Raw genomic sequence first — 25,311 nt, 5'->3', positions numbered from 1 at the left:
TCTGATTGGGAATATCACTTACCCGTTTTAGAATTTTGTTTGTAGTAGATCCGGTCAAAGCATAAGGTGACAAATTCCTTTCTTTTATTTTAATTTTATTGCTCAAATAACATACAGAAGTTGGTACGTCAAATTTCACTTGCCAAAGAGATCTCTTAGTGAAAGCATCCTTCTAAATATATACTAAAGTGATGTTTAACTGTAACTAATGCATGTTGCCACCGCACATGACCACCCATCAGCTAGCTAGAATATTGATGGATCCTCTGAATTCAGGATTTGCTCCTTATAATACAGCATTTCTCACACCAACTTGTAACATCCTCTTATGATATACCAATTTTTGCAAGTAATAACAATATTTTCGGATCAACCTGTAAAGTACATAGGGGGAGGTGGGAGTGACCTTCGTCAGATCACAAGGAGTTCACATCTCCGCCCCACAGCATTTTTCGATGATGACATCATCGGTTCTGGTATCATTATCGGAAGATGTTTCTAATACACGTTTTGGATATATTAAAATACATATGTCAAAATAGCACATATGAATGATGAGTATGGTAGTACTTTTGCATTTTTGTGTGACATTTGATGGAATCTCTCTTACAAGAGGGTCTCTGACATTATTAGTAGAGTCAAAGGAGGTCTTAGATAATTCCCTTATTTTGAATTGAGGAAACGAAAATATATAAAAAAAGCATCCGTATATTTTATAGGGAAAATTTTCGATTAATACTTTGTACTTTGGGTCTAATGTCATTTTAGTCCTTGAACTTTAAAATGAGATAATTGATAATTTAGTATTTATCGTTAACTAACTATTAATCAGTCATTAAGTGGCATTTGAAAAAGACCCAAATGCCCTTTAAATGTTATTTAATTTTCTTTATACCATCTAAACGTTGACAAAAAATTAGCAGTCTCAAATCCTACTTGCCTTTTCCATTAAAGAAAGTTGGGGTCACTTTTGAGTAGGCATTCTGGTGATCCCAACTTTCTTGAATAGAAGAGGCAAGGATCTGAAATTGTTAACCTTTTGTAAATGTTTGGATGACTAATAAAAAAAATTAGATGACACTCAAAGGGCATTTGTGTCTTTTTCAAATGCCACTTAACTAATGGTTAACAGCAAATATTGGATTGTCACGTTTTTAAAAGTTTGAGTACTGAATTGTCACATTTTAAAGTTTGGGGACCAAAGTGGCACTAGACCCAAAATACAAAGAACTAATTGAGAATTTTCCCTTATTAGGAAAAATAAGTTTAAATTAAATTTGTGATAGGGGTAAGTTTATTTCTTTTCTCTTTAATATATATATATATATATATATATAAAATCAAAATTTTTCTTTTGCCACAACAGAGTTTACCAGGAAAAAAAACAAAAAGCTAGAACAAAATATATGAAATTGTTAGGGATATGATTTATCGTAGTTACATTATCCAAAGCCCAAATTAGCTGAGAATGTAGGCTCAGAGAGTTCTGGCCCAGCGCTTGTTGTCCAAGACTCTGGGTTGCAGAGCAACTCAGTTTCAGGGGTCTGTTGGCGTTCTACAAATTGTTTTCTCTCTCTCTCTCAATTCTTGTTTTAGTTGCGAGGTGTCTATCTGAAACATTATCTTAATACGTTCTTGCTTAAGAATCAAGGAGGTTATAGTAATGCATCCTGAAATTCGCGTTTTACCGACCAGCTTAGGACTTGTGTCGCTTTTGATCGCATCTAATATCAGAAAGCCATCGGCTATAAATGTCAACCAACCTTGGCATTGTCCCATTTCAAGAACAGTAATTGTAAGCTTTGTGTCTCAACACTCTCAAGCATGTCTAAACAAAATACAAGAAAACATGCTTCGCAGAGGAACGGCGGCCTCGAGAGGGAGAAACCGGCAGGCCAAAGCTTCTTATCCAAACATCTCAAGAAGGTTTACCCACTTGGGTTTCACAAGAGTGCTTCATCTCTATCACTCTCATCATTATCTCTGTCACAAAATTCCAATGATTCTTCTTTCAGCGATTCTATCTCTCGGGCTCGGTTGGATAGGAAGGTTTCATCGGTTCCTGTTCCGATAGTCACACCAATTTCTCTTCGCGGACTTGGACCTCCTGATAGAAAGGAAGTATCATCAGTTACTAATGTCGAACAGGAGATCCATGATTTCAGTGGTGGGGGCTTGAGGAGATGTAACTGGATTACAAAGAATAGTGGTAAGCTCCAAATTTTAATCGTCTAAGCTCATCATTCTTACCCTGAAGTTCAAACTTGAAGTTTCTTCTTGTCTAGCTATTTCTAAATTCTAAGACTATAAGCTATCCACTTAACATTGGCAGTTGAAAATTCTACAGCAACCTCTGAGCATTAGAATTTGCAACATCCGGTGTATTATCTAATCTAATCTAAATAAATGTTCTGTACATTTTACATAAACATTCTTTAGAACTAAGGCAAACTCAACAACCTTCCGTCAGATAGCAGTTGAGTCTGTAGCTTCAGTGTTTGTTGCTCTCTCTCTCTCTCTCTCTCCACCAAACTTAGTTTTTGGAGACAACGTTCACCAAAGAGGCTACAAGGGCGTTAGTTATTTGAAATTAAGAAATTGTCAACCTTTCTAGTTTCTACCAAGGGTTGTTTTGGGAATGCAAGAGCATAACATAATATATTAATCTAATTTGGCAATTAGAGTTGTTAGGATGATTTGAAAGCCCGGCCCATTATGGATCAAAATATTAGCTCTTTATATTTCAGTCGTTATCCGGCCCATTATTAGGTAGACTCTAAAAATGACATTTCAGCACTTCTGAATCAAATAGTATTTCTTTTTTTCTAAATAAGTGGGCTTACACATATTGGTTTGTCATTCCAAACAGATAAAGCCTATGTTGTGTTCCATGATGAGCAATGGGGAGTTCCGATTTACAATGACAAGTGAGTTCTTTAAGCTCTGTATTTAATCTTTTTTTATTATTTTTAATAGTTAATGGATAATAATTCACATTTAATTGTTCAATAATATTGGAACAGTCAACTGTTTGAGATGCTTGCATTGTCCGGGTTGTTGATGGATCACAATTGGTCTGAAATCGTGAAAAGAAAGGAACTATATAGGTGCATAATTTACTGCTTGTAATCTTCTATTGAAATAAATACTTTTACTTCAGATATTTTTTTCAATGGTTTGTTACTTTCGATGATATATATTACTCTTTTAACGTGGAATTTTGATTGATATAGAGAAGCTTTTGGTCAATTCAATCCTAGTTTTGTTGCCAAGCTGGGGGAGAAAGAGATCAGAGAGATAAGCTCCAACGAAGAGCTCGCATTAGCAGAGAGCAGGGTGAGGTGCATAATAGACAATTCCAAATGCATAATACAGGCAAGTTTTAGAACCCATGCTTTGGTTTTGTAATTTTTGTAAGGATTAAGTGCCCGTTTAAGAGGGCTTTTATGCAGCGTTTTCTGACGTTATAAAGTATGCTCCACCAAGGTTTAAAATTTTAATACGATTCATTCTGTATGAGGAAGAGTTCCGCAAGATAGGCTCAAAACACAAGGTGAATTTGGCCCATTTCAGGAAGTAGGCAAGCCTAAGTCCTACCCCCTGGCCCTAATTTATTTTTGAAAAAGAAAAAAAAAAAAACTTAAAAAAGGCCTAGAGTTAGGTGCAGAGTACTGATACATCTCTTCTAGAATATCAGGGGGTATTGATACTTTGAGCTATTTTTTGGTGAAAAACTGAGAAATCTTAAAAATGCTTACATTGAGCTGAAAAATTGACTTTCCGATGAAGATAATTTTGATAGTTTCTTTAAAGTGGTTCGGTCAATGCAGTTGAACCCTCCGAAACAGGCCCAAAGGGTCGAATACTAGTCCAGCTTTGGACAAAGCCACTGAATTTGGTCAAGAATAAACATCTCCCCTAAAATTCTCAACTCTAGACTTCAATCCATGAATGCTAAGGCCAAGAATATTTGTGTGACTTTTAAGAGACAAGTTAATTAACTTGTGCATTTATTTTGATTGTTTTGGTTGTGAAATGTAGATTGTGAAGGAATTTGGATCATTCAGCAGCTATATCTGGGCATACATGGATTACAAACCAATGATCAGCTATTACAGATACCCAAGAAATGTTCCCCTAAGAACACCAAAAGCAGAGGCCATTAGCAAGGATCTACTGAGAAGAGGGTTCCGTTTTGTGGGGCCTGTGATTGTGTATTCTTTTATGCAAGCCTCAGGGATGACCATCGATCATCTGGTGGATTGCTTTAGGTTTAGTGAATGTGTGAGCCTTGCAGAGAGACCTTTTAGGCATGGCTAGCTTCATTTTGTTGTTCAAAGTTCACACACACACAATAAAAAACAAAAAAAAGCAAAAATATTTATAAGTGTAGGGGGATTGAGTTTGTTTATGTTAAAAGTTATGGGTGAAATAGATTAACACAGCCTATTTGGTGCAGTCCAATAACTTTGTCGTAGAGAGTGGGATCCAAGGATTGCCAACCATTGTATTTAATTTGTTTCTTTATGCTTAATTAAAGAAAAATAGCATATTTAATATTTTGTTGAAAAAAATGAAAATCAGTATTTTCAACCCATTCTTGACCAGTCCAGTTGGGCCAATGATTTGTCACAATACTACCTCCAACGGTCCAACCTGCTAATTTACAAAAACCCTTTGATTCGATCAATGACTTGTTGACCCGTTCAGCCGGTTACTGGGCTTATATGCTAAGTGCTATACTGCTATTTGATTTTATTACCTGTTGATCTGGATGGTTAAACCGCTGGCCCATTTAGGTATAGGAAAAAACAGCTCAATAGTTCATCATCCGGGCCGGGTTATTAGAACTCTGACCCAGTAGTTGAGATGAATCAGATGACCACTCGACATTACTTCCACAGCACAAATGTGGGATTAATTCCACAGAACTCTCCCCGGTATGCCCGGTAGTCTTTTTATATGCATACTTCTTTATCTTCACCCTAGATCCCTATTACGCTGTGTTTGGTTTGAAGGAAAGTGTAGGAAAAAGAAAGAAAAGGTAAAAAAAATCTTTATAAACCTTGTATGAATTTTCCTTCCTTTCCCTACCTTTTCCTTCAAATCAAACATAACCTTAATTTCTACCTACTGTCTGATCAGAATATTGTAATTCCACACAAAAAAAAAAAGTCTAAATACAGACACTGGCGGCAAATACAAAATTGCATGTGATCAATGAATTAGATGCAATCTACTAATATTTTGGCTGATTTAGATTCAGGACATAATTGATACCAATTGAATTTGGGGTGGGATCCTAACTCTATGAATTGGCCAAAATTGGCGCTTTCTATTAGTGGATCCTATGTGATGCACCAAGAAAATCTGATATCCAATATGAGGATAGAAGTAGAGATTCATGCTACATCATTTTTGAACCATTTTATCAATTTCAATTACTTTGTGGAAGTTAAGAACCTTGTTACATGGCTTCAATCTCTTTTCTTTTTCCTTATCATGTGATCGAGTAAATAATAATAAGGGATAAATAGACTGCACTCCCCCCCAAAAATCTAAAATGACAGTCCCCTCTTAATCTACTAGTAACTCCCCTTATAAACTGCATCCTATTTATGAATTTGACATCAATTCACGATCAAGATTTGCCCCATCTGTACGGTGGAATTAAGATTTTTAGGGTGGACTGAACTAATAATAACAGGCATTCATTGTTCCCTTTGGGTGTTTAATTCAATGACAACATGCTTGGGCATTTCAAATATATCACAATCCTTGTGCTTCCCTCATTAGTTGGTGTTTAACCATGGATGGACGACAAGTGGACTACTTGATTTATCTTAGCTTAGATTTGGCGTAAGGTTGGAGTATTGGGTCTAAGCGTGTAGCCGGCGTCTAGTCAAATAATACCGGCACATCAATAATGTAGGGATTTCGTGTCCGTGATATTCGACTATTCGAAACTTAGGTCTTCTAAGCTCAGCTTTGGACTTTGTCAAGCCCATCAATAGCCCATGACGTGGATGAGAATGCTGACCTAGAAATTTTCCGCGTGGCAGGATTGGTTGAGGCCCGTTCTACGTGCATCCAAAACAAGCCCATCCATATACGCATTCTAAAATGAAAACCTTCCGAAAAGGCACATAGACATAGTGCTAATGACAATGTGGCTTGGATAAATTCAAAATACCGGAAGGGCGGACAATGCACGGTGATGATGTGGACTGCAAGACTGAACCCCTTGTTTGAGTTGGAGACTAACATTTACCTATTTACTGGAATTCAAACTTCGACCCTTGTTTAATAAAAAAAAGAACTTTAACCCCTGTGAAGCAATATCTGAATCCCTCCACGAGTGACAACTTAATTAGTAAATGATATTCAGTATCTGAGAGTCTGTTTGATTTACAGTTGGAATCGAAATTGAAATTAAAATTGTAATCTTTCGAATCGGACATGCCAAAAACATACGCCTAATAAATAAGGTTGTAGCCCTCTTTATTGGGTTTGTCTTCGAAAGTGGAGTAGTAGAGGCGCGGAACCATTTTTGTATAGAAAAACGAAAAACGAAAAACGAAAAACGAAAAACAAAAGCGGAATCGTTTAGGTGGATGTGTCCATGATATGGTGGTGTTCTTGTTTACCAAATACCAACTACGCCCCCCCCTTTAACATTCTCATTCCACTTTGGTAGGCTCGAATCAAATACCAACCGAATGTTTTGTTCGATAGATTTCCTACGTGGACTTCTTCGCGGTTCTGTTCTGCAGCCTTATGTTTCTTTAATCAAATCGAGCCCACCACCCTCCCGTTTAAGGGTCTTCTGTCTTCTTCTCCACCGAATGAGGATACTTTGTGTATTATCACCTCTTAAGGTTGGATTCCTTCATCTATCCTTACTGGTTTCGAGGAATACTGGCATGCTGCTGAAACGATCGCATTTTCATGGTTAGTTTCTTTTTTTTCCCCCTTATCTTTTACTCTGTTTTTTTTGAACTTTTAGATACTTTTGGCTTTCCTGGTCTTCATATATTTTGAGTTTTCAGAGAACCCATTTGAAATTACTGGTTAACATGTCGACCAGTGACTGAATTTGCAGTAGTAGATTTAAAGGGATGGACTGGGGCATTCGGGGTTTAATAGTTTGTCGAAATTTTGATGATTTTATTTGAACTCACAAGTGTTCCAAATTTCGAAACAAATGATTTCATTGTAGTTATCTCATCAAAAGGAGAACAAGAGTTCAATTCATATGTAGTCTTGATGCTTTCGTCGTGATTTTAAGTGCTTAAAGTTTAGCATTTTGCAAACAAGGCGGGTTGGTCTATTTGGATTCCCAATGATGTAATCTTTCTGGGGAATATAATCAATTTTGATGTTGTAATTTTTCAGCTCATTATGCTTTATTTGGACATTAGGATTAGCTTAGACGTAAATAAGCTATTTTTCATTTAGAAAAATGAAAATAATTCTTCGATCTAAATCTACGTTAGCATCCAAAACAAGGACAGGGAATAGCTGGGAAATTGAGAATCCCATTATGCTACTTTTCTTGTAGATAGAACAACTACAGAATTGGAAGTTCAATTTTTATCTTTAGTAGGACAAGGTAGCAGCCTTCCATATGTGTATATTTGGTTAGGAAGCAATTTTTTTCCTTATTTTTTGCATTTCTTATTTTCAGCCATCTAACAAGGATAGCTTGTCTTCTAGGATGTTGACATGCCCTAAGGATTCCATTTACTAGTATTTGATTATGTGCTATTTGTGTAATTTTGACGGCTTTAGTTTTGCCTCAATATGTTGGTATCCAATTTGTATCCTGAAATTTGTTTTCTTAGTAACATTTTTAATCTTGTCATAAGAGTCGTTTAACTATGTCATGTCTTCTGAGGTTCCCATGTCAGAAGTTAGAAATGGATATAGGAGTGCAGGAAATCCTCAGGCATATACAAAAAGAAGTGCCTGTATGCATGCACAGAACATATATTATTTTACTATGTATTTTTTTAATTAATTCCTTGTACAGATTAACATACTGTTAATCCTTTTAGCAATTTCAAGTTTGACTATCTGATCTTAATGGGATTGCCATGTCTACCACATAGCTCATTTTATTTTGGGTCTATAAACTGTATTAGTGGTTGGATAATGTTCATTGTTTTCTTTGAGGACAAGCTGGGTGAAGTTTCTTTCTGAAGCTTTCTTTTTCTGTTTTTTCCCCTCAGGGATGATCTATACTCATTTTCTATCAGAAATCTTTGTACTTCCTGTTTCCATCTTTTTATTCTTTCCTATTTTGGATGTACTTAGAGATAAAAGTAATGTCAATCTTGGTGTTCCTTTACATTTCTCATGTTACATTATGAGCCTTTTCTTCTCTCTGGGATCTATGACCTGAATTTCAAGTATATGAAAAGAGATAAGATCATAGATAGGTAATAATATCAGAATAAATGCACAGCCCATCGTGAGACATAAGTTGGTTGGTCCTGCCAAGAAAATCTCATGCTCCAAAATCTGTAGAATTAGATAATTGCAAGCATCCAATCTTTAGGCACCCTCTTACTGTTCAAGTAGAATCTTCTTAATTTTATTAAAGAACATAAAAACTGAATCAAGGGACTTGTAATTTTTATTTTTAAAATCAAGAAAATCTCTAAGATGGAGCCTTGAAAGGATGCATCACAGTTGTTATTATGCTGGTCATTTCCATTGTGTGTCACAGAGGAATCTATATTAAACCCTTATTTCGATCCAAGGAAAAAGAAAAGTGAACCTTTCCTGATGGTCACTGTTATGGGCCCGGGAATAGGATCTCGTCACGGGTCGGTCCACGGGGAAAACCACCTGTTTTCCCTTGTTCCTCCCTTTTCTTGATGAACCTATCTTGACGCCCTAATGGTGATTTGTCCAAGAGATCACCTAACTCTCCTTGCTCTCTCTTTCTTGACTGAAATTTTCGATGCCTTTATTGAATAAAATCAGCTCCTTAAATAGGAGATTACAAGAGATAAGAGCCCTACTTTTAGGAAGACTCCTTGCTAATTGGGAAAACTCCCTACTAATCTATCCTACTGAACTGATAAGATAAGATAAGATAAGACTGAACTGATAAGATAAGATAAGACCCCCTTAATCTATCCTACTGAACTGATGAGATAAGATAAGACTCCCTAGTAATCCATACTACTGAACTGATAAGATAAGAACACTGAATAGATAAGACTCCTACTAATCCTTACTACTGAAAGCAGATAAGGCAAGAATACTGAATAGATAAGATAGGATGAGAACACTAAATTGCTGCTGCTGAGAACACTAAATTACTGCTGCTGCTACCGGCATCCACATCAGTCACCCATGGTTGTTCTTCACCAGGCAATCAAACCTAAACGATTTCCATTAAATTCATTATTTGTTTAAGCATGGTTTCACATCAGCCTTATTCTTTGTTGCATCTAGAGGTGTCAATTGGACCGGATTTGGTCTAACCTGATCCAGTCCAATATGAATCCAATTACAAATGGACCAGGTCCAGTCCAATCCGATGAATACTTTGGACCATTTTGGACCAGTCTAATTCAATGTTTGGACTGTCCAATCTGTTCAAATTAATTTTAATTTAGATTTATTCCAATCCAAACCTGGTCCATTGACACTTGTATTCTTATCTTCTGTCAGACCAGATATTGGTTCAATCTGACTCAATCCAATATAAATCCATTACGGATGGACCAGGTCCAATCCAATCCAATAAATACTTTTGGACCATTAAGTCTGGACAGGTCCAATTCAATATGTCTTATTGGTCCATCCAAATTCATTTTGACTTGGATGAGGTCCAACCCAAAGCCAGTCCGTGACAGCCCTAGTTGCATCTAGAAGAATGAGTCCATGTAAACTTATCTTTGATGAAGCAAACACCTTGAATACTATATAGGGTTCTAGGTTCTAGTTTATACTTCTGTGAAAGGATTTTCTTTAATTGAAAAAAAAAATTGTAATACAGAATGACCAGAAAATATTTGTGATATAGAATTTTAATCCTATATTTGTATCCCCTCTGCAAGTTTCTAGTTCCATTCACAATTTTGGATCTGCCTTGGAGAAGTTTTCATTATTTCGCTGTTGAAAATGATAAATCCATTCTGAAAGGATTCTTTCACCATTGAAAGTATTTAACAATTGCATGTTTCCTTCTGTTACTTAGTTGAATATTTCCATTCTGGAGGAAAAGAAACATCTCTGAGAAGGAACATAATACATGCACTTCCTATTTCTTGACATTAGCTGTCATTACTAACTTTTTCTTTGTGGAGATGTTGTGTAGGCTTACCTCATATTAATGTCTGTAATGTGATATGAATCCTAAGGTCATCTAAGTAGAAAGATGTTCTCACCTTCCAAATGTCAGAGCAGAGCAAAGAATGAGGCATCAAGTTAATTTGGTTATTATTGGTGTCTCGGTAGGTGTGGCTCTTGGCATCTTGATTGCATCTTGTGCGTTTATTGCTATAAGATGGTACAGAAGTAGATTTCATCTTCAACGATATGCCGATGAGAATAGTATAACAACTCTCCCTATTCGCACAAATGGCATAAATACAAGCATTGACTACAGTGCATCTCTCTCAAGTTCCATAACTACTAATGGGCTACAGCACCCAGCAAAAAATGTTCAGCAATCCTGGTGGAACCAACACAGCAAGGATCTGTTTGCTTCAGCATCTAGCATCCCAAGATACTCTTATAAGTGCGTCTTCCATATTAATTTCCATTGTTAATATATTAAATGAATTTATTAGTAATATATTAAAAGAAAGTTAGAATTGTTGCATCATTAATTCATTATGCATGCTTCTTTCTGCTTCCTCTTTATCCACTTATTTCTGTGCATATTAGAGACAGATAGGATGGACTGGCAAACACTCTATCATTTTGTTGCGGGCCCGGGAATAGGATCTCGTCACGGGCCCGGGAATACTATCTCGTCACGGATAGGATCTTGTTCCTTCCTGCTCGTGATGAACCTATCTTGGCACCTTCGGTGATTTGTCCAAGAGATCACCAACTCTCCTAACTCACTCTTGACTGAATAATTTGATATCTCATTCAATAATGGGGTCTCCTTAAATAGGAGATTACAAGAGTCCTAATCAAAGGGAGTCTCCTTGCTGAATAGGGAAGACTTCCAGTTTTATCTTGCTAAGGATAAGATAAGCTAATCCTAATGTGATAAGCTACTAACAAGATAAGCTAAGCTAAGCTAATCCTAATCTGATAAGATAAGCTAATCCTAATCTGATAAGCTACTAACAAGATAAGATAAGCTAAGCTAATCCTAATCTAATAAGCTATTAACAAGATAAGATAAGAGATAAGAACAATTAGATAAGAACAAGCAAAATGAGCTAATCTAATCTAGATAAGGCTGCTGTTGCCGAACTGGGTAGGATGAGCATCACTGAATCCTTGCTGCTGCTGGCGGTGGGCCCGGGGCCTGTTGCTGCCGGCGGCGATGGTACGTCTTCCCGAGGAAGGCATCCATAACACATTTAGTGCTATTTCACTAAAAGGGCAGACCAGTGCATGAAGGTCCTGCCAATGCGGGGTCTGGGGAGGGACAGATGTATGCAGCCTTACCCCTGCACATACAAAGAGGCTATTTCCAAGATTAAAACCCTGGTCACCCAGGTCACAATGGACCTACCCAACTGTTGCGATTAAACCTGTTCATGGGCCGGGTAGCCCCATGGTCCGGCCTGTTAAAAGTTGGGCTTGGACATGATTTTAGGCCTGTGGGCTTGGGATTGGGCCTAAAACATCAGGCCCGACTTTTTTCGGGCAGGGGTCGAGCTTTCTCAAAAAAACCCAGCCCGAACCTGATCCCGACTTGATAATATATATTATATAATAAAAAATATATATACAATATTTTTTCTTTGTTCATCTTCTCTTTTTCAAGTAATAGTAAGATCTTTTATTATTTTTGAGTTTTTTAGTGCTTTTATTATAAATAAAACACATTTTTATTCAATAAAAAAAGAAAACAAATTCTGTTTTTAAATTTTTGGTCGGGCTCGGGCTTCAGATTTTATGAGGGCTGGACTCAGGCTCGGACCTGAATGTATTCTGTTGATACATAGACAAAACCCAGGCACGAACCCAGCCTGGCCCGGCCCGTGAACAGGTATAGTTGTGATTTAATGCTATTTTACTCCGTAAATAAAAAGTAAACTGTTCCAATGCTTTGCATTGTCTCCCTTTTTGGTTTGCAATTTGCACTAATGAAATCTTTGTTACCTGTATAAATATAGTAACACAAAACAATATATCATAATTATTGAGATTCTGATTATGATGATGATAACTTTTTATTGGATGAGAAGAAAATGGGGACAGATATCACTCAGAGGGACTTCATTAGTTGATCCAAAGTTAAAACATATTCAAAGATCCTGAGCACAGACTCATTCTAACTGATTCATGTATTTCATCTATCAATTTTGATCTGTCTTCTATGTACTCTAAAACCAGCAACAGTTCAAAGAAGGTTGTAATCGTGGCTAATCTATCAAGTTAAAATTTAATAGTCTCTTGTTTTTTTTTTTTTCTCAGGGATTTCAAGGGGATGTCTTTTTCTTATTTTCTGGCTGAATGGGATGCATTATTCTTTGGATTCCTTTAACTTTCATGTAGTTGTTCCTTTTTCCCAGTAATCTTTTATGTCTGTGTGTGTAATTGTTCCTTTTCCTGGAGATTAGCTATGTGATAACTCACAATAAGTTCCATTTCAAGGAGTTTTTAGTTCTTAGAAGTTTCTATGAGGTGTAGATATAAGTAATGGAAAATGGTCTTTCTCCTTAAGATCTTAAAGTTCATTGTTGGCTAATGTAACCTTAAGTGAATATTCTATTGTAACTACTTATCTATTTCTTTTTTCTTTTCAATTTCTTACAGGGATATTCAGAAATCCACACAGAACTTTACAACTATATTGGGGCAAGGATCATTTGGCCCAGTCTATAAAGCTACACTACCTACAAATGATGTGTTAGCTGTAAAGGTGCTTGCTTCTAATTCTAGACAGGGAGAAAAAGAGTTCCAAACAGAAGTAAGTGCTAAGCTTATAATGTTTTTGCTAGATGTCTTATATTTTGATCTTTTTTTGTTATATAGTTTTGTTGGTAAGACTAATGACAGGCTGAGTGTAAAGCCAGAATAATGGAGAGATACTTCAGAATCAAAAAGCTCCAAGATAAGTTGGATTTAAAGCAAGGTTCATAGTATTGATACACCCTATATGCATGAAAATGTGTATCAGGTGTTTTGATACTATAAAACACTATTTTTTTTTTAACTTTTCTACTCTGATATTTTCACCGGGGGGGGGGGGTTGGTTTTAGGGGTATTTGACACTTAAAAAACTAAGTTTCTAGAAAATCCTTAAAACATGCATTTCAGTCAGCCAAAGATATGATACGATACACCCGATATGGGATGTATCATATTGATACTTTAAACCTTGATTTAAAGTACTTGTAATGCAATTTAAAAAATATATTAGTAATAATGGTAGTGAGGTACCCCAAACTAGCAACTTTTGGTTCCTTGAATCAATCATTTATAAAGGGAAAATTAAAGAGGATGTTGTTCATAGAATTAGAGCAGGGTGGTTGAAGTAGAGAGGTGCATTTGTTGTGCTGTCTGACTGGCATGTACCAATGAGACTAAAATAAGAAGTTATGTGAGACAGTTACAAGACCAGCATTGCTATAAAGGACAGAATGTTGGGCAAGCAAGAAACAACATGCTCAAAAATGAGTGTGGCTGAGATGATTTTGAGATGGACGAGTGATGACACTAGAAAGGATAGAATAAGAAGCAAATGCATTAGAAAGGACTTGGAAATGGCTCCAATTAACGACTAGATGAGAGAAAGTCAACTGAGTTGATTTTGTTATGTGCATACTGCATACATGGCCAATGGTGCAAGTGGAAGACCAAAGAAAACATGGTTTTAAGTAGTAAAAAAAATGATTCAAGAACTTAAACTTTGGCAGAAAACATGGCCCTTATTAAAGCATAAGGGTGGAGCAGGATTTGTCTAGCACTCTAGCTCACGCTAATAATTGGGATTAATGCTGAGTTGAGTTGAGTATGGAAGGGCCCCCTGCTATTTGCATAGCAACATAACATACCTTATCCATGCAATTTCTATCCATAGTTCTTCTGTGATGTTTGGAAATTAATTTATTGTTAAAACAATTCTTCACAACCAACTTACATGTTCTCTCCTGGAAGAGGCTTCTGTGTCTTGTAAAAGCTTGGTTTTGTGTTTGGGTTTTAGAGTTCAAGTTTGTTTATGCAAAATACATTACAACCAAATTTAGGAAAATGTTTTATGGATGAAATGTTCTGTAAGAAATGATACATTTCTAAATATACTTTATCACCAAATTCTCCCTCTTCTGCCTTTGTTTAAGGTATGGTCATTCAGATCAGTCTTAACCCAAACCCAACTCATTTACTCAATCTTTATTTGTTTGAGGGTGGCAGCTTAGGACTTCAATCAGATTGGTTTTGGGTGGGGAACCTAGCAATGCAACCGAACCATTGCTGGCTTTACATTTATCAAACTGTATTTCATATGCATTTTTTGTAAGGATGCCAATAACTTAATTTTATGGTTTTGGGTTCTATTGTTTTCCATAGTCACGAAAAAGTTTTAGACTTGGGAATTACCATCCTCAACACTATGTACCTTTAGCTTATATGATATTTTAAGTTATAACAAGCCTTGCACAACCAACAGTTACCTAATCTGACCCTATCCTTGAAACTTGGGTTTAAGAATGAGCTCATTGGGTTGGGCCTCAACACCAATGCAACCCAGGTTCTATTGAATTGAACTTGGCCCTATAACAATCTACTACTGGTATCCTTCCTGAATTTTACTTTACATTGGAATGAGAGGTTTGTGTAACTGTTCCTTGGCCAATCTTTCTGCAGGTTCTTTTGCTAGGCAGACTGCACCACCGTAATCTTGTGAATTTGGTTGGTTACTGTGTAGATAAAGGTCAGCACATGTTGATATATGAATATACGAGTAATGGAAGTTTGGAAAACCTTCTATATTGTAAGTATATGTCCCTTTTCCTTTTCTCTGTCCTGGGACACATTTCTCTTTCAGTGCAACTTTGATGTTGTATGATAGTATTCTTTTACATATTGTATTAGATAATGAAGGAAGGGATCTATTTAAATTGAAGCATTGCATTAAATATTCCCCTTGCATCTTGGATGCACAGACAAACTTTTGCCAGTATTTGAAGGTTATGTTTGAAATAGAACGTAAACAATTCACTAGAGTTTCATGTTGCCTGAATGGTTCTATAATGAATAGTCCAGTGAAAATGTCTGAGACTTCTTGTTTCTGGGTGTTTATAGAATGATTGATTCTAAGAGGACTCTTGTTTAAGGGATTCTACTTTTATTGCTTCTTATTTGAGAAAAGATTCTACTTTTATTGCTTGGGTATTTAAGCCTGGAATGTTGGCCTTATGCTGAAATTGAGTTACTGATGAGTGATGAGCAGTAAACATTTTTTTTTTTTTTTAATGAGCAGTGGGCATTTTTATGCTTCAAACTTACCCACAAAAATAAGGGAAGTGGAATCACAATATGTTGAAGCTCAGCATAACACTTGATTCTCCTTTGCCCACAATTGCTCCATATGGTCATCAATCTGGAAATTCAATTCATAAATAATCTATTTGATGGGTCATCAAGCAGAATTCACATAGAGTATATTTGGACTCTATTGTTTGGACTACAAAATAAAGTATTGCTTGGCACAATAATGTACTTCATGCTACATCTTATACAAGACATGGTACGCCTATTTACTGTTTAAGTTGCTGATTATAAGAAGATGACATGGTGTTTCAGTTCATTAGAAAGAATTGAGATCCTAGAGAAAATGCAACATTTACTTTAGATTAGTAAAATGCTGTTGCAGTTCTCTGTTATAGTACTCTATTGTGCATGCATGTAGGTGAAGGAGAAAGGGTTTTGAGCTGGGAAGAAAGGCTTCAAATTGCTCTAGATGTTTCTCATGGCATTGAATATCTTCACGAAGGGGTATGTTTGATGTTGTTACGTTTTTTTTGGTGAAATGCATTGAATTATTTGCACAAGAAAGCCAGCCTGGCGAGATTAATAAATGGGATTCTTTGAACAGGCAGTCCCATCTGTCCTGCACCGGGACCTGAAATCCGCTAATATATTGTTGGACCAATCAATGAGAGCTAAGGTATGGAGGTTGCTGCATAAACATGCTTTTTCCCATTTTCTTACTGAATACAACTTACAAATGCAAGGTTTCAGAATAAACTCCCCTGTGTAGATAAGACATTTGTGCTTTTCCTAAGAGAGTGCAGTGTTCCATCTGAGTGATACACAATAAACTTTTTTTCCAATAAAGTTCTCCAAAATAAGTTGATAGTCTAACAGTCTATTTGTAACCACCATTTTCTAAAGTTCAATCAATTCCTTTACTGCATACTCTAGATTAGAGTTTATTGACATCATTGTGAAATAAAAAGTTGACAGGTCTTATTGAGATTGTATTCCTTGTCCAAATCAGGAAATCATTTTTGCACATAGGGATTTGAAATAGCTTCTAGTACCACCTGATATGGTGGAACTTGAATGCCTGTTTTGAAGCTAGACACTAGTAGGAATTTCCTTAATACTTTTGAAGCCTAAGTTCCTGAAGGAAACTAAAGGGTTAAAATAAAAGACAATGACAACAGAGAAGAGGAAGATCCTCACTACAGGTCGTTTATCTTATCCTTACAATGTCAATATTCTTAGCTGGAGAAACAAACAATTTGGTCCATGCCTACTCATACACAGGCCTCATCAATGTTCAGAGAACAAAACCAGGCATAGAACCAGAAAAGGGAGGGGTTCATGGATCAGAGGTTTAATTGTGGTTAAACCAGAGGTTGAACTGTGATGATGTGGTATATACATAAATATTTTGCAGGTCATATAAATACTACATATAATATATTTTACAGAAACTATTATACTTACATGTGGTGGACAAATGGCTAGTTTTTTATTTTTTTTAGATAAACAACCAGGGTTCAAGTCTCTTAACTTACATTTTACATGTATATTAAAGCAATATATACATTAAAGAGGCACAAATAAATGCAAATAAAGATATGGCTTAATGGTAACAAGGCAATACACATACGAGATCTTGGATTCAGGTCTTGTCATCACCATTTTTAAGTTTCTATTTCATGTTGCGACCCTGGCGGTTTCATAAACTGGGACCGGTTCACCAGGCCAATCAGCCGGTTTTGGCTGGTTTTTCATGAATCATGATTTTTAGTGTATGACCAAACTGGCCAGGGGCCCAGTCACAGTTCAACTGGTCCAACTGGCTGGTCCAATCCGGTTTTCTAAACAATGGGCCTCATCATAGCATTGGTTCATGATTGACATATGCACAAGTTTTTTCATACGTAACATACCAAATACAGAAGAAATGCTCAGCCATTTAACATACTTTATACGGTGAAAAATATCATACAGTATTTTGCATTAAGTTTCTTTCATTTTCCTTACTTCTGTTATTTGTGTGATCTTAATGTCATTGGTGTTTTTACAACTTTCAACCATCCAATTAGGTTGCCGACTTTGGTCTGTCCAAGGAAGAGGTCTTTGATGGCAGGAAGTCAGGCTTAAAGGGTACCTACGGTTACATAGATCCAGAGTACATGTCCACAAACAGGTTCACAAAGAAGAGTGATGTCTACAGCTTTGGAATTATAATATTTGAACTTATTACAGCCATCCACCCTCAGCAAAACCTAATGGAGTATGTTAATCTTGTAAGTTTCTCATCCTCCTCTAATCTATATTGTAGAAAATTTCATCACTGATCTCTCTCTCTCTCTCTCTCTCTCTCTCTCTCTAGGCGGCAATGAACTCAGATGGTGTGGATGAAATACTTGATAAGCAACTTGTTGGGAGGTGCAACCTTAAGGAAGTGAGGCTCCTTGCCAGCATTGCTTATAGGTGCCTCCACAAAAGCCCAAGAAAGCGACCATCAATTGGAGATGTTTCACAAGCTATATCAAAGATAAGAAAGCGGCACCTCACCAAGGAAGAGACGATGACCATGTCTTTTACTGGAGATCTTTCAAAAGTTGTAAAGCAGATAGAGCATCAACAAGTGGAGTTGAGTAATATAATCAGCACCAGAGAGAGTGTATAGGACTAGTCTGAAGTGGAAAATTTTCCCAAAAAAAAAAAAAACTTTTCTTGGCACAAAATTCCTGATGATGGGAGAAGTTCAAAACATAATGGTGAAAGCTTTTGAAGGAGCTGATTGGCCCTCAGTGAGGTCCTAATGACATGCTTTCTGGCGTTTCACAGAAGAGACGACAAACTTTATTTTGTATAGTCCATGTTCCCCCAGAGAGTTGTTGGATCAACTCATACGGAGGTTTAAGACCATGTACAGGTAGTCTTCTTGATCATTTTACTCAACCAAGTGTATTACTGATACGGAAGCAAAAGTGCATCCATCTGTACTTGTTGATATCCTCATAATCTTTCAAAGGAAAATATCTTTGGTTGGTGTCTTCTACTAATCTTCATTTGGATAATAATTCAGTGACATGGCAACTGGATTGTTGCTACAGAGGTGGAATAGACCTCCTTTTATGAACCCCATACGTGGCTATCGACATGACCATCCCAAACCTTTAGTTTCAAATAAGAGATTGTGCAGTTTTATTGAAGCAATGGTGGAAAATAATAGGAGTAATAGGTTGGTCATGAAAAGCCACCTGCTGATGCTACTTGGTCTAATGCAACTAGAGAAGTCAATTGAAGGAGATAGTCCAAAGCTATGGAGAAAACCTCCTATTTGTTTTATTTTCCTTCTTTTTTTGCAAGGTAGCAATGCACTTAAGAAATAACAATTTCATCAAGAACGGTGGCTTCAATTGACAAAATATTCCTGTTGATCCTTCTAGCTCTATTGGCCATACTATGAGCTTTCATGATCTTTTTCCTGCTTATATATATAAAAAAATGTTTTAACACTTTACATGGTAAACAACAAAAAAGCTGCTTGATACAAGGTTCAAAGTATCAATATGTATCAGCCGATATGTATCATATTGATGGTTTATCGATATGCCCCTCCAGGAGTTGTATCGGGTCAGTCATAAACCAATCCCTCTGAACTGGTTTAAAAAAAAATAAAACTAAAAAAAATGTACCGACACAGACACCCCTGCATCGATATTTAGAACCATGTTTTGATACTTTGATATAGTGGTACGTACCCTTGTGATTTTTTCTATCTTGGATTCGGCATCTGCAAAAATCACCATTTTCTTGATGCCATTTTGAATTACTGCCCATAATTTTATAGTTCAGCTTTATTTGGTCTACGTGCTTTTACACTGATTTCTGGCTGTAATGGTTTGGTGAGTACATTGCTATACTAGTGTCTGTCGTGTGGGTGTCACGAAAAAGGAAACATCAGTGTACACATGAACAGTCTTTTGGTACTGAATTGCTTCCTTGATTGGAATTATTTGTTGACTGGACTTTTGATTGTTCTCAGGTGATATTTGATTCATTGTTGTAGCTGTATGAGAGTTCCCTTTGTCTTTCTGAAAATTTTGTTATTTCTTTCATCCCATATTTTCTTTAATTTTCTGATTAAAAGGTAAAATTGGAATATAAAAGTAAATCATGTTTCGTGTATATATAGAGCACAATTGAATAATTTGGTCCATCAACTGTGAAGGGAAAAAAATTCACTGTGTAGTCCCTCTGTTATTATTCTGTTTTATTAAAAAAAACGAAAAAGTACAGGTAGGCCTGATGCAGATTTTTGATTTATACTGCAGAGTTATAAATATTCAAAAGGTCAATAATCCACATTCTAATGCCGTCTGTGAATTAGCATAAATTCTGATTTGACACCTACCCTGACAGTATTTTAAGCTTATAAATTCTGACCCTGGGCTCAACTGTCATGTCCCCCCTTAGTGATGGTCAAGCAGCTTTGTCAGACATAGTTGAATGCAAGGAACGTCATTACAGCTTTCTGAATTTCCTGAATTTTTTTTGACTGGTTGGGCTTATCCACCCAGAAACCTCGCTCTTCCCACTCCACTCCAGTCCGGCAGTCCCCCCCACTAAGCACGGATATACAGACGCACAAACAATACTCACAGTTATAGATCTCACCTCTTTAACTTCTTCTTCTTAATGTTTAAATACCTTGATCAAACTGTTTATTCAATTGATGATCTTGAGTTTCGATGAAACCCATTTCAAAGTCATTTGGGTTTCTTTCTCTACCAAATCTTCAAACTGTTTATTCAATTGATGATCTTGAGTTTCGATGAAACCCATTTCAAAGTCATTTGGGTTTCTTTCTCTACCAAATCTGCATGGCATCATCCATCATCATTAGACCTGGCAAAAAGCTGACCCAACCTGCGAATCCGACTCAACCCAACCTGAAAAAACAGGGTTAGGGTCTCGTATTTAGTTACCCGAATGCGAAAATGACCCGATTTGATCCAACCAAAAAAAAAAAAGAAAAAAACTGAGTTGGGTTGGGTTGGGTCATGGGTCAATCTGCTGACCCGATTGTCAAATCTAATTGGGATTATTTATGCATTGTTAGAAGTTTTCACTCTTTAATTTTTTCTATTTAGTCTTTACTTTTTATTATTTACTCTTAAATTGTTAAATGTTTAAGTTTTATATTTTATATTTAGAATTTTAAGATTAATTCTTTTAATTTAGGCATTTTTCATATAATTTTTCTTCAATTTTTTTAAATTTAAATTATTTTTACCTAATCCGAAATCAACCTGAAGTATCTGGACCACCTACTGCTGTTACAGATTGGAATGCCACGTCAGTTCAGCGAGTGAGAGAGATAAGATAATTCCAAAAGTAAAACACATCGACAAGGACGGCTGATCTTCGTGACTTTAAATTCAATCCAGCTAGCTGACTGTATTACGCATCACTTACACGGCATACAATGAAGGCATCAAATTCTAAACGTTGGGCTCACTTGATTTTCACCGTTAAAGAATTCATATTTCCCATTCCCAAATAATGTATTTCCAATTGGAATTCTGTGCTTAAGATGGAACGTTAGGTGATCGGTATATATACATCTCAGCGTGTATTGGGAATACCTCTCATTGGAAAATGTTTTTAATACCGTTGCAATATTCTGTGAAATATGGAAAATTACGGACAGATTCAATGTAGATTTTTAATTTTCACTGTAGAGTTATAAACATTCAAAAGTTCAAAAACCCCCATCCTATACATCAATGTCCGCCCATAAATTGGCATCAATCTGTTATGGATACACCGACCGGCAGCACACTGCGGCGCAATCATAGGTAGCGGCATGCACAGCAGGCCGCACAGCAGCACGCACCGCCCGACAGTGCCGTACAGTAGCACGCACCGCTCGACAGTGCACATGCACCGCCCAGCAGCGCGCGGCACGCACCGCCCAGCAGCGCACAGCATGCACTGCCAGGCAGCGCGTAGCACGCACCACACGGCAGCAGCATGCGCCCAACGGCAGCAGCACTGTGAGGTGCACACCGCCCGGCAACAGCAGTAGGGCGGGGCCCACATGACAGCTCATCAGAGTGGGTCCGCACTTATCTTGCCACATCAGCTCTGCTCGCCAACTCGCCGCCAGCTACCCCATTCCTCATCCCTTATCTTATCTTATCTTATCTTATCTTATCTTAAGAGTTGTGTTATCATTAGGAGTAGGTAATTAGGAATTTGAGTTAAGTTGGATTACCTAGCCTAGCCGAATCCAACAAGGAGTTCCTTTATGTAACCTCATATTTAAGGATCTATGAATTGAAGAAAAGGCATTCAGTTTTCAACCAAAAAAAGGTGTTAGGAGAGTTCGGGTGATCTCTTGGACAAATCACCCACGCGATTGCCACAATAGGGTCTGTACGCAAGGAGCCCAAGGGGCTTCCCCCTCCCAAAGCTTGCGACCACCAAATCCCTCTGATAACTGGATCAGATCCCGTTGTTGTCAAGCCCTACCGCTACCCACATCGGCAGAAAGATGAAATAGAAAGGTAGTGTGCAGACATGTTGCAGCAAGGGATCATCCGCCCCAGCTGCTCCCCCTTCTCCTCCCCAGTTCTCCTGGTGCCCAAACAAGACGGGACTTGGAGATTCTGTGTGGATTATAGAGAACTTAATTTGGACGGTCAAAGACAAGTTTCCCATCCCAGTCGTAGATGAGTTGTTAGACGAACTCCATGGAGCGCAGTACTTTTCCAACCTAGACCTTCGATCAGGATACTTCCAGGTCCGCATGACCCCAAAAGATGTAGAGAAAACAGCCTTCAGAACACACCATGGCCACTTCGAGTTCTAGGTCATGCCCTTCGTTCTTAGCAATGCGCCATCCACTTTCCAGGCCCTGATGAACGAGGTGTTTCACTCCCATCTCCGTAGATTTGTCTTGGTATTTTTCAATGACATCCTAGTCTATAGTAAATCTTGGGTGGAGCACGTGCAACATCTGCGAATTGTTCTTGAGCTCCTGCAACACCATCAGCTCTTCCTCAAATGGTCAAAATGCTCCTTTGGGGAATGCAAGGTCCTTTACTTAGGACATGTGATTAGCGGTCAAGGGGTCACTGTGGATGACTCCAAGATTCGGACCATCAAAGAATGGCCCAGACCGCAATCCATCAAGGCCCTCTGTGGTTTCCTAGGGCTGACCGGCTACTACCGCAAGTTCGTTCCCAATTACGGACTGCTGGCAGCCCCGCTAACAAGTCTGCTCAAGAAAAACACCTTCCTATGAGCTGAAGCAGCCTTTGTAAAATTAAGAGAAGCCCTCTCCTCCACACCGGTTCTACAGTTGCCAAACTTTGATCTTGAATTCACAGTGGAGTGTGACGCCTCCGGCACCGGCATAGGCGCGATGCTACAGCAACAAGGGTACCCCATCGCCTTTTTCAGCCGCAAGCTGGCCGACCGCCACCTAAAGTTGCCCGCCTACGAGCGAGAACTTATTGGTCTAGCTAAGGCAGTGCAACACTGGAGGCCATACCTGTGGGGCAGATCTTTCATAGTCAAGACGGACCATTACAGCCTCAAATATCTGCTGGAACAACAGCTCACCACCTCGCCACAGCAGCATAGCTGAAGCAGCCTTTGTAAAATTAAGAGAAGCCCTCTCCTGCACACCGGTTCTATAGTTGCCAAACTTTGATTTTGAATTCACAGTGGAGTGTGACGCCTCCGGCACCGGCATAGGCGCGATACTACAGCAACAAGGGTACCCCATCGCCTTTTTCAGCCGCAAGCTGGCCGACCGCCACCTAAAGTTGCCCGCCTACGAGCGAGAACTTATTGGTCTAGCTAAGGCAGTGCAACATTGGAGGCCATACCTGTGGGGCAGATCTTTCATAGTCAAGACGGACCATTACAGCCTCAAATATCTGCTGGAACAACAGCTCACCACCTCGCCACAGCAGCATTGGGTCAGCAAACTCCTTGGATTTGACTTCCGGGTAGACTACAAGGCTGGGGCCTTGAACCGTGCCGCAGATGCCTTATCCCGCCGCGAAGACGACATGCTACTCCATGTGATCTCATAGCCCAGGGCCTCCCTGCTGGAAGACATTCGGAATGAACTGCCACAGTCACCTGAATGGAGCAATCTACTCAAGACAATATAGGCGGGAATGGCCAACTCCAATTGGAGCATACAGGACAGGTTGGTACTGTACATGGGCCTAATTTATCTTCCAACCAACTGCCCCTTAATTCCCTCCGTTATCTCCAGCATACACAACGCCACACATGAGGGTATCCAGAAGACGCTGCACTGCATCCATGCAGATTTCCACTGGCAGGGCATGAAGGCTTCGGTACGGGACTTCATCTAGAACTATTCAACGTGTCAACAACAGAAGTGGGAAAACTTGCACTCAGCAGGCCTTCTCCAACCCCTCTCCTTCCCCACTTAGATCTGGGCAGATATTTCCATGGACTTCATAGAAGGCTTACCCAAGGTGGGAGGGAAATCAGTGATATTTGTAGTGGTGGACCGCTTCTCAAAGTATGCCCATTTCCTTCCCTTATCTCACCCCTACAGCGCGGTCTCAGTGGCCCACGCTTTCTTCGGCCACATCTTCCGATTACATGGGCTACCCGAGTCCATTGTAAGTGACAGGGACCCAATCTTTACCAGCGCCTTCTGGAAGGAGCTTTTCCGATTGTAGGGAACAGACCTCACCTTCTCCTCCGCCTACCATCCACAGACGGATGGCCAAACAGAGGTGGTGAACCGGACAATAGAGATGTACCTCCGCTGCCTTGTGGGAGACCAGCCCAGACGCTGGGTGGAGTGCCTTCCATGGGCCGAATACTGTTATAACACGTCCTACCACTCCTCCCTTGGCATGACTCCCTTCCGAGTGGTATATGGCTGAGACCCTCCCCGCCTCCTGTCGTACGAACTAGGCTCAACACGGCTGGAAGAAGTAGACCGCAGCCTCCAAGACCACAACGCCCTCCTGGCCGATGTCTCCTTGTGCCTACAGCAGACACAGGCGCGCATGAAGCACGCCTACGATCAGCACCACCGCGAAGTCACCTTCGAACCGGGACAGTTCGTCTGGCTGAGGCTCCAACCCTACCGGCAGCTCTCCCTCAGGCGCCAAGGACCCCCCAAGCTAGCCCCAAAATTTTACGGGCCCTTCAAAGTTCTCAGGCAGATCGGGAAGGTTGCCTATCAACTCGAGCTACCAGAGCACAACAGAATCCATGACATCTTCCATGTGTCCCTCCTGAAGCCTTTTTCAGGGACTCCCCCGGACCAAGTGCCCCCTCTAAAGGACGGCAAGCCCATCCTCCAACCTCGAGCTCTTGCACGATCGCGCATCAATCATGGTACCTTCGAGGTTCTAGTAGAATGGGATGGACTACCATCAGTTGAGGCCACCTGGATCCCTTGGATCGATCTTCACAGCGCCTACCTCGAACTCGAGCTTGAGGACAAGCTCGTAGTCCAAGAGGGGTGTGATGTTATGGACACATCGACTGGCAGCACACTGCGGCGCAGTCATAGGCAGCGGCACGCATAGCAGCACGCGCCGCCCGGCAGTGCCGCACGGTAGCAGCACGCGCCCAACGGCAGCAGCACGCACCGCACTGCAGCAGCACTGTGAG

The 25,311-nt window shown here is 38.9% G+C and overlaps 2 protein-coding genes across 4 annotated transcripts; both read left to right on the top strand.

The window, feature by feature from the left end:
• The first annotated feature begins 1,780 nt into the window (after positions 1-1,780).
• On the top strand, positions 1,781-4,690 carry LOC104597859 (DNA glycosylase superfamily protein). Its single transcript, XM_010259603.3, has 5 exons — positions 1,781-2,209; positions 2,870-2,927; positions 3,024-3,107; positions 3,234-3,375; positions 4,042-4,690. Exons 1-5 carry the CDS (start codon positions 1,825-1,827, stop codon positions 4,318-4,320), a joined length of 948 nt encoding a protein of 315 aa, XP_010257905.1. The 5' UTR covers positions 1,781-1,824; the 3' UTR covers positions 4,321-4,690.
• A 1,943-nt stretch (positions 4,691-6,633) lies between these two features.
• LOC104597860 (calcium/calmodulin-regulated receptor-like kinase 2) lies at positions 6,634-18,675 on the top strand. Of its 3 annotated transcripts, none has more exons than XM_010259604.3 (8): positions 6,634-6,951; positions 10,477-10,759; positions 12,967-13,120; positions 15,019-15,145; positions 16,064-16,149; positions 16,250-16,321; positions 17,715-17,918; positions 18,005-18,675. In XM_010259604.3, exons 1-8 carry the CDS (start codon positions 6,720-6,722, stop codon positions 18,302-18,304), a joined length of 1,458 nt encoding a protein of 485 aa, XP_010257906.1. In that variant the 5' UTR covers positions 6,634-6,719; the 3' UTR covers positions 18,305-18,675. The 3 variants fall into 3 exon arrangements, with proteins under 3 accessions (XP_010257906.1, XP_010257908.1, XP_010257907.1); XM_010259606.3 differs by having other exon boundaries at positions 6,707-6,951; positions 10,380-10,759; XM_010259605.3 differs by having other exon boundaries at positions 6,805-6,951; positions 10,337-10,759.
• Positions 18,676-25,311: the final 6,636 nt, after the last annotated feature.

The sequence above is a fragment of the Nelumbo nucifera genome, chromosome 4, assembly GCF_055504915.1.
Source record: "Nelumbo nucifera cultivar China Antique chromosome 4, China Antique-T2T, whole genome shotgun sequence".
NCBI lineage: Eukaryota > Viridiplantae > Streptophyta > Magnoliopsida > Proteales > Nelumbonaceae > Nelumbo > Nelumbo nucifera.
This window is presented reverse-complemented; position numbering and strand designations above follow the sequence as displayed.